Source organism: Triticum urartu, chromosome 3, assembly GCF_003073215.2.
Source record: "Triticum urartu cultivar G1812 chromosome 3, Tu2.1, whole genome shotgun sequence".
Taxonomy (NCBI): Eukaryota; Viridiplantae; Streptophyta; class Magnoliopsida; order Poales; family Poaceae; genus Triticum; species Triticum urartu.
The window spans coordinates 633,544,465-633,562,893 of record NC_053024.1 but is presented as its reverse complement, the minus strand read 5'-3'; the positions used below and the strand labels follow the sequence as shown (position 1 = coordinate 633,562,893).

Genomic DNA, 18,429 nt, shown 5'->3' with positions numbered 1-18,429 from the left:
TACATAGTTCTCGAACCCGTAGGGTCTGCACACTTAACGTTTGATGACGATTCTATATTATAGAGTTATGTGATTTGGTGACCTAATGTTGTTCGCAGTCCCAGATGAGATCACGGACATGAAGATGAGTCTCGAAATGGTCGAGAGGTAAAGATTCATATATAGGGCAATGATATTTGGACGCCGAAAGTGTTCCGGGGGTACCGGGTACATATCGGGTCACCGGAAGGGGTTCCGGGCACCCCCCCCCCCCCGGCAAAGATTTGGGCCTATTGGGCCAAGAGGGGAAACGCAGCAGCCAGCATGGGCTGCTGCGCTCCCCCATGTAGGCCGAATAGGAAGAGGAAGAAAAGAGGCGAAGAGAGAAAGGAATGGGGAGGGATTCAACCTCCCCCTTCCTGTTTCATTCTCCCTCCGGAAAACAAGGAAGGGGGCCGAATTGGGGTGGGAGCCCAAGTAGGATTCGGCCTACTTGGGCGCCCCCCTGGCTGCCTCTTCCCCCCTCCAACCTATATATATGTGGGGACGGGGGCGCCTAGAACACACACAAACAACTGTTAGCCGTGTGCGGCGCCCCCCTCCATAGTTTACTCCTCCGGTCATATTGTCATAGTGCTTAGGCGAAGACCTACGCGGATCACTTCACCATCACTGTCACCACGCCGTCGTGCTGACGAAACTCTCCCTCCACACTTTGCTGGATCAAGAGTTCGAGGGACGTCATCGAGTTGAACGTGTACAGAACTCGGAGGTGTCGTACGTTCAGTGCTTGATCGATCGAAACGAGAAGAAGTTCGATTACATCAACCACGTTGTCAAACGCTTCCGCTTTTGGTCTACGGAGGTACGTGGACACACTCTCCCCCTCTCGTTGCTATGCATCTCCTGGATAGATCTTGCATGAGCGTAGGAATTTTTTTTGAAATTGCATGCTACGTTTCCCAACAATTAGGCCGAGCCATGTTGTCAGATAGAATATTAGCATCATGGGCTAATCCTTCCTAGCTAGCTAACATATATGTGAAGTTCAGATCAAAGTCAACAGTAGCAAGAACATTCTGCCTTGTGTAGTGCTTACTTTCCATGTATGTTGTAGACTGTGACCTCAACACTCTAGCAATCACATGAGTACCATCTATTGCGTCAATGCAATCCTGGAAGTGGCATGAAAATATGGTGTTATGGCTGTATCAGAATAACACAAGCATGTCAAGGCATGAACTATGAGTAGTGCTCACCTTGAAATATGGATACCATCTTGGGCTCGCACGGATCTTGCTAGGAGTTTTATCGGTTGGTGCCTTGATTATCTCTCCTTTGAGCTTCCCAACAACATACAAGACTTGCCTGAAATACCCACAAATGGTCTCCGTTGATCTCCTGAACGTGTTGTGGATAACCCCAAACCTCTGATTATGACCTACAACATGGAGGAACAATGGCAACTTGCTCTTCCACAGTGGTGTGGATGCTATCTTGTAGCAGCCCCCTTGTTCCTAAACGTCTCCACAAGCCCGATGAAAGGTGCTCTTTTCATTCGAAGCATCCGCAGAGCTCTACGTTGTTGCAGTTGTAGATGTGGTTCAGATTCGTCATCCTCTCCCTATCCTTGATTAACGTTGGATCATAACGGATGACAGGCTTATCACTCCGACAAACGGCTCTCTTGTGGACCAACATGAGCCAGGCTTGAATCACATCTATCAGCGATGTTGCCTGAACAACCAGCTTCATCGTATCGTCCATAACCTTGGCGACAACGATGGTGCAGTGAGCAATGGCGAAATCAATCCTACACCTTACGTGATGGCCTAACAAATGAACTAATAGAGGCAGAGGGGTTGTATGCTGCTTACCCCTTTGGAGCCAACGACCCGTCCATGGCACAGACGAGGAGGACAAGACAGAGTCGAAGACGAAGGGGAGGAGCGGGTCCTGCTGCCGAAGATTGAAGTCGCCACCAACGCCGCCTCCACAGATATGAGAGTCATCGCCACCGAGCAAAGCAAGAACTGAGCTAGAGGTCAACGAGTAAATGGGGGGAGGGGCAATGCCAAATTTCGCTCCATCCCGCGCTAGGGGATTTCTTTCTCCCGCCACCTCCACTAGGATTTTGCCTACACTGCCGCGAATGTTGTGACCCACTTTTGCGCCCGACTCAGCCTGGCTCACTGGAACGGTCGATTCGAGCCTTCCTAGCGAGCCAGGCTCTGGGCTGCTTTAAGGTTCGTGCACATGCGAGCTAGGTTTTTCTCACACCCACTCGACATGTTTGGAGTAACGCATGCTACCAAACATGCCCCAAAATTTTAATTTAATTTAATTTATTTATAGTATTTTTTTAAAAAAAAAGTACTATTCACATGGGTGCAGGTGGAACCATGTGCACCTTTGTATTCATGAGTCGTGTGGTAAGTATAACCTTAGATAAATTTTACCTAACCACTTGTTCAAAAAAGAAAACCTTTGCGGGAATTTTTTCGTTAATGCTAAAATTCCGGCGTTAGATTTTTAAGCATCGAAAATTGAATGTTTTATGCCAAATTTATTTGGCATGAGGATGGCAAATTTAATTTACAATCACGACATTTTTCTGGCAGAAAAATGAACCAAGACGGATTTACCATGCTTGCCTACTAAACTCGCCATCCTCGGCAAACACAAATTGCCATAAAAAAAAGGTTCGATTTACCATGGTCAAAAACATCTGTCATGAGATTTGCAGTGGAGTCCAATTTTTATCTATGCTCTTACCGTTGTCAGCTGACTGAAGTTACAACACTCAATTTACAGTTCCGAGCTGTTTAGCAACATCAGTAGTATTACTTGCGAAAGTGTCCTTCTCCTCCCGAGCTCAAATGAGCTTGGTGAACAGTAAAATCCAAAAAATCTAAATATTTTTTTGACAAAAAATTTAAGTGCATACAAAAATTCATCATGAAATCACATTCCTGTAAGGTGTGGCAAAAAAAAATTAGTGCTCCAAAATGCTTTTGAAGTAGCATTTTCAGAGTACTGATTTTGTTTTTGTTTTTGCCACACCGTTTAGAAATGTGATTCCATGGCGAATTTTTGCAAGTACATGAAACTTTTGTCAATGTTTGTCAACAAAAAATTCAGATTTTTTTTTATTTTACTGTTCACCCAAGCTCATTTGAGCTCAGGCTCAAAAACTATGCGTCCTATTTTCGTGAGAGATAAAAGGCATGTCCGTACTCGATTTGTGCTTTGCTTGTACGGGCACCCCTAACAACGGGCCCTTTTTGCATCAAGCCTGAACCTGGGACAGATTGTTGTTTCGAAAAAGAGATCACAACAACCCAACATGTATTACATATGTGCTCCTCGCTGGTACAGCTATAATACACCACCTCTCACAAGAATATGTAAACCTATTAACCTATAATACAAACTCAAGGTCACTGTTTCTACAGAGTGCCAGGGTAGAGGTTGGTGGCATCTACACACACTCAAGGCCATGCATGCTGGGGGCAATGTACCAAGCCTCGTCAGAGGGTTATTTGCTTATCTTATCCGGACATGTAACTGCAAGTGTAACCTCGCCTTCGGGCTCTTCATTTGTACAGGTAACTGATAAGATCATGGTACTGTCAACGGATGCCGTTGTAGTTGTTATACTAGCTCCCTGGCAGTGGGAGGGAATTGTCGACGATGAGAAGCTTCTGAGGATCTGGGCCCTCATCCTCCGTGTCGACAACCCGGCTGCGCCATTGCAGCCGATCAGCAGCCTCCTTCACTTTCAGAACAACATCAGCTGCATCTCGGATTATTGCCGCTCCCCCTGGCCGGAGAATTCGGTCCATCTCAACCAGTATGTCAAGGATACCACACCTGAAGACAAATTAGTGTCAAAATAGTGCGGTGAACCGCAAGGCCTTCCTGAGTTGCATGGTGACCATGTGCTTTTTGAAGGCATCATGTTTGTCAGGCCATGCGTTGAAAAAGGAGAAACATAACTTTAGGCCCCTTTTGCGGAACAGAAATTGACAAATTGTACATATACTGATGGTATTCAGCAATTAAGGGATTCAAGCAATTGCTGTAATTAAGCCGGGCGGATTTCATGTTAGCTACTTTTTTTCAGATAAGAAAATTCAGTAAGCAGATATCCATGGTCCAAGGGTAATGATGGGTGCCTCTTGAAGTCTTTATGTTCAGGGAGAGTATGCCCCTGGCAAAACTACGTGAAGCATAGGGTGTGTAGTGGCACAGTGGGTACTCTATATTTTAGTAGAGTTTGGTACCCTCAAGCTAAGTAAATTAGAAATAGCATTTATGTCTCTTTCTGAGTCTGTTCTGCCTCAAAACAGAACAAGTATACTTGAACAAAGAGAATTATGAGGAGTCACTTACTTGTCGATATACAAGCTGAATACTCCATTAGCATGTATCAGATCATATGTACGTGGATAAGTAGAGAAAGCTTCACACCTAACAATAAAAAATTGACTCGAGATAGTGAGTTCTTGTCTATATCTTAATGGAAAAATAGGAATAGTACTCCATTACAAGATAACAGTCGCTCTGTAACATTACCAGTCCATGTATGTTCCAATCAAGCCACGCTCATAGATGATACCGAGGGTGTTGTCTGTTATATTTGCAGGAACCACGTTCATGACCCAAACAGGGTATTTCAACATGGCTGCAGCAAAGCTACCAAAACCAGCATTCATATCCATGACATTTCTGTAACTCCTGTGAGATAAATCTTTCAAATATGTTCCATAGAGTTCAACTCTTCTCTTCCAAATTGAAAAGTCATGTTTGTATGCCTGGATGGACATCCCCTTGATTTCCCTATTGGCTATTCTTGGTGGCACTGCAGCAAGTCTTTGAGGCCATTTCTCCACTGGGCCACCAGCAATATCACCAACAAGTTCAACTCTTGGAAGACGAGTTCTACACATCGAAATATTTACATACCTGCAAGATAGAAGTACAATAATCCTTTTATGAGTTCGTCGATAAAATAATCATTCAGTGCAAGCGAGAGATGGCTAATATGTTAGGTTATCCAATGATTCAGCAACTGCCTTCTTTTTGTCCTGTTCGGCGGTGAGCTCTTTGGATTCACTGGTGCTGTACTCATATTCTTAGTAACTCACTTCGATGCACCTTTTTGTACATGCTTTAAGTATTGGGTAGAGTTCTTTTTAGTTATTGAGTTGTCTCCTGAAAATTTCCAGGCACGCTTATGTACAGATGGCTAATATTTTAGATTATCCAATGACTCAGCAACTGCCTTCTTTCTGTCCTGCTCGGCTGTAAGCTCCTATTCACTGGTGCTGTACTCGTACTCTTACACTTACTAACTCACTTAGATGCACCTTTTTGTACATGCTTCAAGTATTGGGTAAAGTTCTTTTTAGTTATTGAGTTGTCTCCTGAAAATTTCTAGGCACACTTATGTTCAACTAACCCGGAGAATTAACATTCATGGCCATACAAGCCCCCGCATGTCATGTACAGAGTGACAAACTTCAGATAAGAACAGCTATAATTTGTATGTTTCTTCTTAGCTTCACAATAACACGCGTGGAGTATATAAACATTAACCCTGGCCAAACTATTCTGTGCAGTGTCAACTTCTTGGGTGGTATTGAGAGGACTATGGAAAATGAAACAGTTAACTATCATGCTTCAAGCACACAAAAATGACTAGAAAGCAAAGTTCAAGCTGCCAAGGAGAACCTTACCAAGCACTATCTGGGTCATCTTCTGTACAGAGTGGTGGTGATCTCAGGAACTCTGCTTCTTGGGCACAATGGAGATGATTAATAGGCTTTCTCCAAACAGAAACTGTGCCCTTATCTGACACCTTTTCCCAACAAAGCTTATTTGCAGTATCTTCCATAGCTAACTGTTGACCATCAAGGTTCTCGATTGTTTTGTTGGGGCCCTTGTAGGGTGATTTCCAGCTTATGGGTGGTCTGGACATAACCCAATACCCACTAGGTCTGAGAAGACGATCAATTTCCAGCATATACAGCCCATCTGGAATCAGCTATAGGTGAATGAGAACATCAGAAAATATGTGCAATCATAAGTTGGATACAAAGAAGAAAATATGTATGTGATTTTTCGCAGTTAGCATCGATTTAGTTCATGTCCTACCATGAGCAGTCCATGAAACATGGCAGTCGGCGCAGTGCACCATGTCGAAGGACCTCGAAGGATACGGCAGCCTGCGAGCGCCGAGCACTCCAATCATCGCGGGCAGTCCACGCTCCAAGGCGAACTGGACATGCGCACCGTGTCTCTCCCTCGGAGCAATGGACATGGTCAGGACGCCATAGCTCAACAGGTAGTCCCCAAAGCTCGCAACCTGCAACGAGCCACAGCATCAGCGATGAGAACGTATGGTAATTACTGGAAGCACGAAGTGATTTAGTCTAGTTACTCACTCCGCAACCGATGTCGAGCGCCGTTCGCACCGCACCGCCGCGGAGCGGCACCACGCGCTCAAGCTGCTCGACGTAATTCCCCGCCCCCTTGGGGAACACCAGCCACTCCCCGCGCGCGTGCACGGGGTCCTGAGAGGCGGCCAGCTTCGCCGCAGTAAGTGGTGGCAGATCCGCGTTGGCGAACCGCGCGCGTTCCCGCCGCGCGGGCCACGGTGGGGGCGGGTGGTACCCGGGGGGCGGGGGGACGCGGCAGTGCGGAGGCGGGGGCGGAGGGTGAGGCGGCGGGTCCTCGGGCGGGTGCGGAGGATGAGGCGGCGGAGGGTGCGGGGGGCAGTGGCGCTCGCCGGAGGGAGGCTCGTGGCAGGGGGGGTGATGGGAGGCGTTGGGCGGGCAGGGCGGGACGGGCGGCGGCGGGGGATGGGGGTGCTCATGGTGCTGCGGCGAGGGTTCGGGCGCCGGGGGGAGCGCGGCGGTAGTGGAGGCGCTGGTGGACGGGGGAGGCGAAGCGTAGTCGTCCCGGGCGCGGGAGACGACGGCGGAAATGAGCAGGAGGGACGTCGCGGCCGCAGCGGCCGCCGCCCCCGCGAGGGAGAGCGCCCGCGGCAGCGGCTTGATGACGGCGTCCACCGCCGGCGCCGGCAGCGGCATGGCGTCGCGTGACGGATACACTGGGCTGGACACTTGGACAGCAGTATCGGATGCTCCGAGCTAGTGCTCGAGGCGTAGTGGAGTGGTTCCGGTGCGGCCGTCGTGTTCGTATTTGAGGCGGGCGGCGGTTACCTCGCAGGCCCGGACGTTGTCGTTGGATGGGGCCCGCAGAAAGTCCAGTCCATCCATTTGCGTCCAAGGCAGAGCGGGTAGGCTCGATTAAAATATGGCCACCCCTTAAAAAAACGGCTTATCTTTTTTTTTAAAAATATGGCTTGAGTTTGAGTAGTACAATACTCAAACTAAGTATTTTTTGAACATTAGTACAGACGCAAATAAAGTTTAGTGTATAAACCAGTTCGTTTTGTTGTTTGCTTAGTTTGCATTTGTCTTTTAACCTGATGGTGTTTGTTGGGGTTTGGGAAATAAATCCAAATAGATCACTAAATCCATGTATAAAAAATTGGAAAACTCCTTGTCTGGTTGTAGGCACAAATGGATTAAGCTGGTAAAATTCCTCTCAAAATTCAAATCTTCTTGTGGCAACTATTTTAAGAGGTTGTGATAACTAGACAAGTTACGTCATTCGCCAAACAATAAAACTAGACAAGTTACGTAAAGTAAAATTTATCACGGTAATCCCATGTGTTTCTTTTGCAATCAAGTAGAACCATCCCAAACACTTGCTCTTTTTCTACACTGTTGCCAGAGCGGTTTGGAGAACCATGGGCACTATATTGGGCACTTACCTATGCCCTAATAATTCTTGGCAATTTTTTGGTGTTACGTATTTTGGCGTGATTACGAGCAACAATTTACTGTTGGGCTTGCTACTATGGTAGTATGGTCTAGTCCACTTGAAATGCTCCAAACAAAATGACCTTTGAGAGCAAGATGATAAAAACAAACTTTTTAGATTTTTTTGCCATGACGGCGATGCGGCAGTGACAGGCGGTATTCTCCTGCATCGCTTCCTCGCATTGCTCAAAGAGCATCTATCTCCGGACGAAATCGAGCTATCAAGGCCTTATTCAAAGCCTTCCAGCCCTCCAAGGCCACCAGCAAGACCCCCAGATGCCCCGCTGCATCTCAGAGGGGCAAGGGTCGAGACCGACGGGCAGCGGCTGACTGGCCATTTGTGCGTGCCACCTTCATCGAGTGCCCCCGTATTCATGTACATACTCTTCGTGATTAGGGACGGCATCTGGAGCTGCATCCCCTTCCCAATGTATCCATCATGCGAGGTAGTTCCTGCTATCCGGGCATCTTACCCCGGGCCCTTTGTATCTTGCATCATGCTAGTGTATTGTTAATTATCTATGACTGACATCAACAATTGTATGGTACTCAATTAAAACGTGTGCGGCCTTAATAATCATGTGCGTCGCCAAATTGTGTGTAGTCTTGTTCATCTTCATCACACCTGTCAATTTTCTCTTTGATGCAAACATCGAACTCATTGAATGGGTCCTTGTACTAGAAATCCTCAGCCTGGCCTTTGCTGATTCCTTGTGCTTCCTTCTTGCCATCGGTACACGAGGGGGAATCCTCCTTGCCTTCTTGTCGAACCAGTTTGACATCACTAGCGTCACTAACTCCACCAACTCGATGCCTACCATGGTGGTAATGCGTGCTTCACGCGCTTCTTGTAGTATTTCAGTCGTTTACGGCGCTCGGTCGCATAGTGACAAAGTTGTGTTCATGTAGAGGAGACGATGAACCTCAAGGCTTCCATGCTTCTTGTATGGATTATATCAGGAGACTTCAACTTGGTATGCAAAGTAGAGGATAATAGTAACTCATCTATAAACAGAAGGTTAACGAATGCTTTTAGGTCGGGTCTCTGAGCTGCCGTTTCACGATCTAAAACTCACTCGGGGCAGTAGTTGTTGTCGGTGTCAAAACCGGCGGATCTCGGGTAGGGGGTCCCAAACTGTGCGTCTAAAGCGGATGGTAACAGGAGGCAGGGGACACGATGTTTACCCAGGTTCGGGCCCTCTTAATGGAGGTAAAACCCTACGTCCTGCTTGATTGATATTGATGATATGGGTATTACAAGAGTTGATCTACCACGAGATCGTAGAGGCTAAAACCCAAGAAGCTAGCCTATGGTATGATTGTTGTATATGATCTATCGACTAGCCTGGCCTCGGTTTATATAATGCACCAGAGGCCTAGAATAACAAGAGTCCTAGCCGAATACGCCGGTGGGGAGGAGTCCTTGTCTTGTTCACCAAGTCTTGTGGAATCTTCCATGTATGCGGCAGCTGTCCGAACTGGCCCATGAGTATACGGCCATGGGGGTCCTTGGCCCAATCTAACAGATCGGGAGACGATGTGGTGAGTACCCCCTAGTCCAGGACACCGTCAGTAGCCCCCTGAACCGGTCTTCAAGTTAGGGACGCTCCTCGATTCTTCCGAACTGTTCTTCATCTTCGGTTGACGGTCTTGAAAACTGGTTCAACAAATCTTCTCATCTTCGATCTTGAGGATCGCCGAAATGCATTCAACGAGTTTACACGTCGGGTATCCGAGGAGCCCCTTTAAGTTTCTGACATTTATCAATGCCTTGTTATTTTATGCCACACCTCGGGTTTGAAGTTGTTCCCGGGAGGCAGTGTCCTCTTGCGTCCGAGCTCTAATGCTAGACTGCATTCGAGGTATCTTTTGCAGCCGGGCACCAATGCCGGACTGCTTCCGAGCTCTAACGCCGAAATGTATCCAAGCTCCAACGCCGGACTGTGTCCAAGCTCCAACACCGGACTATACCCAAGATGTCATAGATCATCTTGGTCCAAAAAAGTTGAAGGAGTTTAGCCGAGCTTAATGCTAGAAATGCCCTCTATGGAGCCAGCCACTAGCGCCCGAGCTTTATGCCGGACTGCTTCCGAGGTGGTGCACCACCCCGACTGTGGGCCGATGTTTTGTCAATATTTTTTATTGGCGCAATTTATTCTCTACCGAGATATATAGCCAGTAGCCCTCAAGGTGTGTATCGGTCTAAAACCCGAGATGCACCTGAAGGATGACGTAAGACCGCCGATCCCAGTAGCCGCTGAGACTCAGGTTGATTTACAAAATCGGCCTGAGGATCAAGTCCTAGCTCGGCACAATACGTCGGGACATAAAAAGCGGCGTGCTCAGTCCTCGAGACTCAGGTTGGGTGAGGCCGACCAACCTGAGGATCAAAATCTCCTCGGCAACTGTATTGCACTTAAAATTTTCTGCATTGAACAGGCAATGCAGTAGCCCCCGAGACACTGGTCGGGTGGCAACACCATATCAGGGGATCGATGTGCCCCTTTAATATTTGTAAATAATAAGCCCGAAGCCCAGTAGCCCCCGAGCCTTAATGCGGGCACGGGTGGCCGAGTTAAGGATCAATATCCGTAGTAAAATCACAAATTATGTGTAATGACTCTATGTATCCAAGTACTTTACATCATTAATGCTCGGATCCGCATTGTACAAAATTTTGTTGACCGACCATCGGCTTCCACCTCCCCGGCTAGTAGCCGAGGAGTGTTTGTCCTACTTTATAAAGCCTTTATGAGGGCAAAGATTTACGACAAACAAGGCAATCTGGCCATACGATTTTATAAACAAATGTACGCAGAGAGATATATTATATTACTGTTGAACATAATAAATGTCTTCAAAGAAAATAGTCCCGCTATTGGTTCCTTTCTTTGGGTTGTCATGCTAAGCATGATCATGAAACCTCGGCTCTAATGTAAGAGCAAAATATTAAGGATTTAGTTTGGGCGGCCAGTTACTAGCCCCCAGTAGTGTTCGGCGACAGTCGAGGTCAAGCCGTAAACACTTCGGCCAATGTCATGAATGGCCCGTCATTTAACACAGTCATCGGATTGCTGACCAATTTACGCTTATTGTGACAGTCAGTTTTTGGCTTTCTCCACTGAGGTGCTTAACCATGTGAGATGGAAGCACAATCACAGTGGTTCTCCCTTTGCACACCTAGCCGAACGAAGCGGAACGTAGGAGGCAAGCGCAGGAGCCGGGCAACCCAACTATTGACCGAAGACACAATTCGAAACCGATGCATATATAGCAATATCCGGGAATATTTTTGCCGAATCTCTAAAGGTGTCCGGCGTTGCACTGCGAGACTTGTGCTGAAAACACACAAATAGTTTAAAAGTGCCCTAAGCTTGGAAAACCAAAAAATGTCAGTAAAAACTTGACGTCCGAACAAGATCAAGTGTTCGGTGCCAATCCGAAAATTGGGGAAAAAATATTGTGCTTCTGTCGTGCATTAATATGACACATCCGATCTCAAGACTTCAAGCGGGTCAGCCTACGGCTGCAGCCTCCTATCCTGAAGGTGGAGTGTTTCTCGTTAGACCAGTTTAGCGAACTAAACTCGAGCGATCACTAGAGAGAAAATGGGTTATCTGGATATTGACCACACACTCACATCGAAAAAGAAGCGATAGGAAAAGACTTTGCAACGACCAAGAAGAAAACACATTTACTATAAAATAGCTCATATAAATTTTAAGAGCCCCCAAGTGACTTGGGTAAAAGAATTTTATGTATAATGATTGTATGTACCGAAGTACTAATATCATATATTTGTTCACCCGGACTTTAAACGCGTCTTAACCGAACGTCGGCTTCTCCCTCTTCAGTCAAGGACCGAAAAGTGTTATGTACTCCACCTGTCGAGAATATCGACAGTGTTTCCGATAACCAGGCAACCGGGCCATAAGGTTGTAACAGACAAAGCGCGCTCAGTGAACTTATGCTATATTATAGACGAAGTGCAAGAAGCATCTTCGAAGAAAATAGTATCCCCACCGATACCTTTCTTCGGTGCTCATTATTACTATGAGACTTGTGCAATAGATTTTTTGTACTCATGAGTTCCGTTGTGTGCCGACCATGATTAAAAACAATAAGAGCGCTAGCTTTCGGCTTCACCCAGTCTGAGGTCAAAGCTCGGAGGATCCGGTCGTGACAATCGCAGAGGTGCTCCCTTTACTCCCTAGCCGAACAATCGGGGACGTAGGGGTAAGCACAGGAGCCAGGCAACCCAGCTTGCAAATCGCTTAAGTCAATATGGTGCATATTGTGGCATAATACACGAACAAGGAACGAAGCCGTACAAGTATAATCATATGCAAGAGGAAAAAGTTTCATGAAGGAAGCCCCCAAGTAAACGGGGTATTTGAATTTGCTTGCAACAAACAAGGCTTTGACAAAGAACTTTGTCACAAACAACTTTTTGCCAAAAAGCATAATGCTTGGTCGAACCAAACAAAAGTTAAAAATTTAAAACTTCGAGCATGAAGGCAACTTAGCTGGGTAATGTGTTCGTTATTGATGATGCGGTCCGAGCTTGATGCGGGACAAGGCTCCATCCCCCAAGCCGGTCCCGAGGTGGCGGAGCAAAGAGCTCGGCACTCCGAAGTGGTGACATAGCACGGTCAATGCAGGCCGGCAGAGTGATGCCGAAGTCCTCGGCATGGGGTAATGAAGCGCTGACGAAGCCCCCCGTCCAGCCAAGGTGACGTGGTATGTCAGTACGCCCAGTTGACGATATGCCCAACCCGGATCATTTCCTGTGCACAAAAAATAGTGCAAACCGGAGATAATAATAATAATGAAAAAAAATGTTGCATAATAAATAATTCATGCAAAGTGAGTAATAAAAGAAATATGGCCTGGCGTCGAAGTCAATGTCGATGCAGGGCGTTGGCGTGATGCGGTAAAGGTGTGGCAAAGCATGAATTCACAGGTCGGTCCGAGTTCCGGATGCGGCGTTCACCGGACTATGTACGGAAACTGACCGAACCACCACGCGACCGTCGTTAGTGCGGCCATCATTCGATAGACCTGTGTACAGATGATGGAACAAACCAGAATAATATTTTCTTGGGAAAAATAAACCCCAACAAGCAAAAATTACTAGGATTAATAGCACCTGGTTTTATTTGTTGTAGCAATCCGAAGAAAGGTGACTCCCAAAATTGGGACTCGATCCGCACACCCATTGCCTGATGGGCGATAAAGCGACGGCATGGCAATACTGGCGAAGGTTGGCTTGCGGAGGCAAAGCCCTCGGTCCAGCTAACGTGACGAAGCTGGTCGGCTAGTGACGCTGAAGTCTCCGGAGTAGGTTGATGAAGAGATGGCGAAGCCCCCGGTCCAGACAAGATGTCGAAGCCTCGATGTCAGCCGATGAGTCGAAGTAGGTCGGCGTGATGGACATCGGCTTGAAGAAGCAACAGTGCGGCCCTGCCGATGCCGGTCGTGACGTGGTCGATGCCGGCCTGATGAAGTGACCGTGCGGCGATGCCGGTGTGACCGCTCTGTGTAATCCGTGGGGCGGCGATGTTGGTGATGATTTATCCTTCGCGATGCTGAACTATTGTTCGGCTTGCCGAGATGATGATCCGAAGAAGTTGAGCTCGGCTCAACAAAGCGATGACGTGCCTAGCGCAGGTCGGTAGCCTTGGAGCAATATTGCCGGACTGGTTTGACACCAGCATGATGATGAAGATGACCTCAGGGGGGGCTTAAAAATTTGCGGGCACGTGTTTAAAAACAACGCACAATACCCTAGAAGAGAATTCCTCTAAAAAGGTTGTCCAATATCACGTTCATAAAAGAAGCATGAATTCGGGTCGGATCCGTATTCGCGCAGAAAACAGATCCGAAAATTGGTCCACTCATCGGAAGGTTCCCGGAGTTTGAACCATCGGATCGAGCTGAAATTTGGAGGGGTGGTAGATATGGGAATTCCGCAGTAGATGAACGGTTGGATCTTCCAAAGGACCTCAGAGATGGGCTCTGGAGACCATGCCCTGAACTCGTCCAGATTCCCGTCCAGATTTGACAGGGCTCCGGTATATCGTAGATTGTCGGAGATTCCTCCATCGGAACTCGACGAAATTTCGCATGGCTGTTGTAGACGTAATTCCGCACTATTCCACTGAAGCGATCGTCAAACCGATGCTTGAGGAGGTGGTGACGGCGAATACAAGTTCGCTGTCTAGAAAAACAGCACGGTCGCTTGAGGGCAATGTTGACGTTTGAGCCCCCGAGCTCCATGAATGGTTCCTTCATGATTTTGATAGAGATCGGAGTTGATGTTTGATGAAGGCCCTCGTCCGAACATGGTGATCCGAACACGGGGCACAGTTCTTGGTTGAACCAAGGTGACCAGTCGAGCTGGTGACGAAGATGCCGAAGTCGCAGTTGATCTGTAGGCGAGTCATCGATCCTTTTGCCGATCACACCCCGGAACTCTCAATGAAAGCACCAATGTCGGTGTCAAAACTGGCGGATCTTGGGTAGGGGGTCTCGAACTGTGCGTTTAAGACGGATGGTAATAGGAGGCAGGGGACACGATGTTTACCCAGGTTCGGGCCCTCTTAATGGAGGTAAAACCCTACGTCCTGCTTGATTGATATTGATGATATGGGTATTACAAGAGTTGATCTACCACGAGATCGTAGAGGCTAAAACCCAAGAAGTTGGTCTATGGTATGATTATTGTATATGATCTATCGACTAGCCTGGCCTCGGTTTATATAATGCACCAGAGGCCTAGGATAACAAGAGTCCTAGCCGAATACGCCGGTGGGGAGGAGTCCTTGTCTTGATCACCAAGTCTTGTGGATTCTTCCATGTATGCGGCAGCTGTGCGAACTGGCCCATGATTCACTAGTAGAAAAAGGGTCAAATGTGAAGCACATTAGTGCCGGTTTGAATTTGAGCCGGCACTAATGTGACCATTAGTGCCGGTTCCAACGGCTAGGCGGGCGGGCATCATTAGTACCAGTTCGTGGGCAACCTTTAGTACCGGTTCATGCCACGAACCGGTACTAATGAGGCTGTGTCAGGCTATGGTCAGACTGGGGCCCCCACGAAGACCTTCAGTACCGGTTCATGCCATGAACCGGTACTAGAGTTTCTTTGTAAGCTGATTTTTAGTCCCACCTCGCCAAGAGAGAGGCAGTATGAGCGGTTTATAAGCCGTGAGTGCACAGACAATGACGAAGAGTTGCAATGCTCACCTGCATGTTGATTAGCTTCAAGCGTGGCGGAATAGCATAGATTGCACTGAGCTATGTGCAGTGCAGTCTACACTATTCCGAATGGCTTGAAGCAAATTAACCAGCATTGCACCTCTTTTTTATTTTTAATAACTTATTTGAACTTCGGACTTCTTTTGTGTTCAGTATGCAGCATTCAAAGCGACGTCATCAATTTCCAACATGTTCTGACATCATTTATTGTTTTTCGGTCATTTACCTAATTGATTAGAGAGCTAAATGACTGTGAAATTGAAAATCACTACAAAATGAATCCTGAAAATGTTGAAACTTGGCATGGTATCATCATATCACCCGCATAGCATGCGCGAAAGAGTAGAGAGGGTCACGGCAAAAATTGGACGCACTTCGTGTACAAACTGGACAAACTCTTTCGGAGTATCAGGGTTTCGGACGAGAACTCATCTGTTACACGGCCACTTCAATGTTTTTTAAACTTATTTGAACTCCGGACTTCTTTTGTGTTCAGTATGCAGCATTCAAAGCGACGTCATCAATTTCCAACATGTTCTGACATCATTTATTATTTTTCGGTCATTGTTTAGAGAGCTAAATGACCGTGAAATTGAAAATCACTACAAAATGAATCCTGAAAATGTTGAAACTTGGCATGGTATCATCATATCACCCGCATAGCATGCGTGAAAGAGTAGAGAGGGTCATGGCAAAAACTGGACGCACTTCGTGTACAAACTGGAAATAGAAGAAAATAAATAGAAGAAAAGAAATAATGCAGAAAAGAAAAAAACTATACAAAAAAATTACTCAAAAACAAATAGAAGAAAATAAATAATGCAGAAAAAAAAATATATAAAAAATTACTCAAAAATAAATAGAAGAAAATAAATAATGCAGAAAAGAAAAACTATATAAAAAATTTGTTGGCGCGCTGCCCAGTGGGCCTGCCAGACCTAGGGTGTGCAAATGCAGGCCCAGAAGGGCCAGCAGGCTCACAGGGCAGCGCACCCTAGTTAATTAGGCCCAGAAGCCTGCTATATAGAGAAGCTTGAAGGAGCAGCCGCGGCTGGGTTTATAAACCAGTGCGGCTGCCCTTCGCTCGGCGAGGTGGGACTAAACATTGTGCACTGCGGGTGGCAGCGCACCACCTTTAGTACCGGTTGGTGGCTCCAACCGGTACTAAAGGGGGGGGTCTTTAGTACCGGTTCGTGGCACGAACCGGTACTAAAGGGGCCGTTTCCCGACCCTTGGCCTGACGAAAATTAGCCTTTAGTACCGGTTGGTGGCTCCAACCGGCACTAAAGACCCCTCCTATATATATGGACCTACGAAAAAAAATCAGTTCATCGACCACCAGTAGTTCTTCTCGATCCAAACTTCTTCGTCGCGCCCGTCGCCCCATCGCGCGCCGCCCTCGCCGCCCCCGCCGCCCGTCGCCGTCACCGCCCGGCCCGTCGCCCCCGCCGCGCCCGTACGTCGCCGCCGCCTCTCGCCCGCCGTGCCCGTCCCCCCGTCGTCGCCCGCCGCCGCCCGTACGCCGCCGCCCCCCGGTCGTACGTACACACACACACACACAGAGACACACGCACACACACCACACACACATACACACACAGACACACACACACACACCACACACACACATACACACACATACACACACACATTGTTTTTACTTATTTTCTATTTTCTGTTGTTTAGATTAATGTTAGATAAATTACGTAGATAATAATGTTAGAATGTTAATGGTTAGATGAATTATATGGAAAAGATGTTAAATATTAAGGTCAAATATATTTTACATGAATTAGAACAAGTTGAACTAGTTGAATTAGTATAGCTAGATATTAATTAGGTATATATATGAGATTATTTGAACTAGTTGAATTAATATAACTAGTTTATTTTTAGTATGAAAATTAATAGAACAAGTTTATTTTTAGTAAGAAAATTTAGGTATATGAGATTTGATGATCTAATCAAAATATTACTATATAGAACTACCTACTTTATTTTAGTAAGAAATTAACTAGTTTATTTTTAGTAAATGCTTAGTTGAATTAATAGAACTAGTTTATTTAGTTGAATTAATAAAACTAGTAAGTGTTTAATGTTTCACCTATATATGAACATATATGTTAGATATTAGATATAAATTATATGTTATATATATATTTAATTTAGTTATATGAGATTTCATTATCTAATTAATTAGTTGAACTAGTTAGTTGAATTAGTTCAATTAATTAGGTATATTCTTCGTAAGTGCTTAGTTGAACTAGTTGAATTAACAGAATTAGTTGAATTAATAGAACTAATAAGTATTTATTGTTTCACCTATGAACATAGGAATGTCGTCTGACGACGAATACGATTTTATTATGTGCGAATACTGCGAAGACCAGCGCGGCCTGTGCGGCCAAAATTTTCTAGTTGATGATAGACGCTTCAGCATCAAGCTGGATGAGAACTTCAAAGTGGGTACAGTAAGTCACAATGACAAGTCTTTTTTCGTAATTAAGCATGACTTATGCTTCATTTTGCTTCACCTTTTAATTTTAATTTTTCACTATTCTACTAGCGTATCCCTTGCCATGCAAGAATTTTTGTCTTGGATAAGATATGTTTCAGTCCTAACGAAACTATGGAGGTAAAAAGAATTTACTTGAAGACCGAGCATGGTTATACCTTCAACGTCAAATTATACAATGCAGACACATACACCTATTTTGAATGCAAAACTTGACAAGCACTATGCAAGGCTTATGCATTTGAGCCTGATATGGTTATCACCTTTGATATTCATCCGGAAGATGATATTGAAGGTAATAGAGACATCTGGGTCGATGTGCAGACGCCTCCAGTTCTACCATTATGTGAGTTTCTCAACCATATTTATGTCTTCGATATGAGATTATTTGAACCAGTTGAATAATTAATAGATCTCATGACAGCTTACTTCCAATCAAGCAAACATGTCCGGCGCTTGGTAGACAGGACCATCCACTGTCTCGGGGCTGAACTAAACTGCGAGGAGACAAGTCATTATGTTTCATGGCTTGAGGATCTTGATACTGTCAAGACAAATTTCTTTCATGCACTTAGAAATGTTAGTACTCAAAACGTGCGACCAATAGTGTTCGTACTGAATTACGGTCACATATATTTAGGAAAGATGGTAAGATTTCTACTATTTCTCCTTAGTGCATCTTTTGCATACATTATTTTTTAAGCTAAACTTTATTGCTAAGTATGTTACTATACGATGTTCTTCAACAGGGACTCCCGATGAATGTTGTGCCTGATTGGAT

General features: G+C 45.9%; 1 protein-coding gene across 1 annotated transcript; it reads right to left on the bottom strand.

Moving 5' to 3' along the window:
- Positions 1 to 3,310: 3,310 nt before the first annotated feature.
- Positions 3,311 to 7,174, bottom strand: LOC125545505 (probable methyltransferase PMT19). Its single transcript, XM_048709460.1, has 6 exons — positions 6,429 to 7,174; positions 6,139 to 6,349; positions 5,721 to 6,018; positions 4,558 to 4,947; positions 4,375 to 4,452; positions 3,311 to 3,852 (listed from the first exon to the last, which is right to left on the bottom strand). The coding sequence occupies exons 1-6, from the start codon at positions 7,074 to 7,076 to the stop codon at positions 3,639 to 3,641; spliced, it is 1,839 nt and encodes a 612-aa protein (XP_048565417.1). The 5' UTR covers positions 7,077 to 7,174; the 3' UTR covers positions 3,311 to 3,638.
- Between the last annotated feature and the right edge of the window lie 11,255 nt (positions 7,175 to 18,429).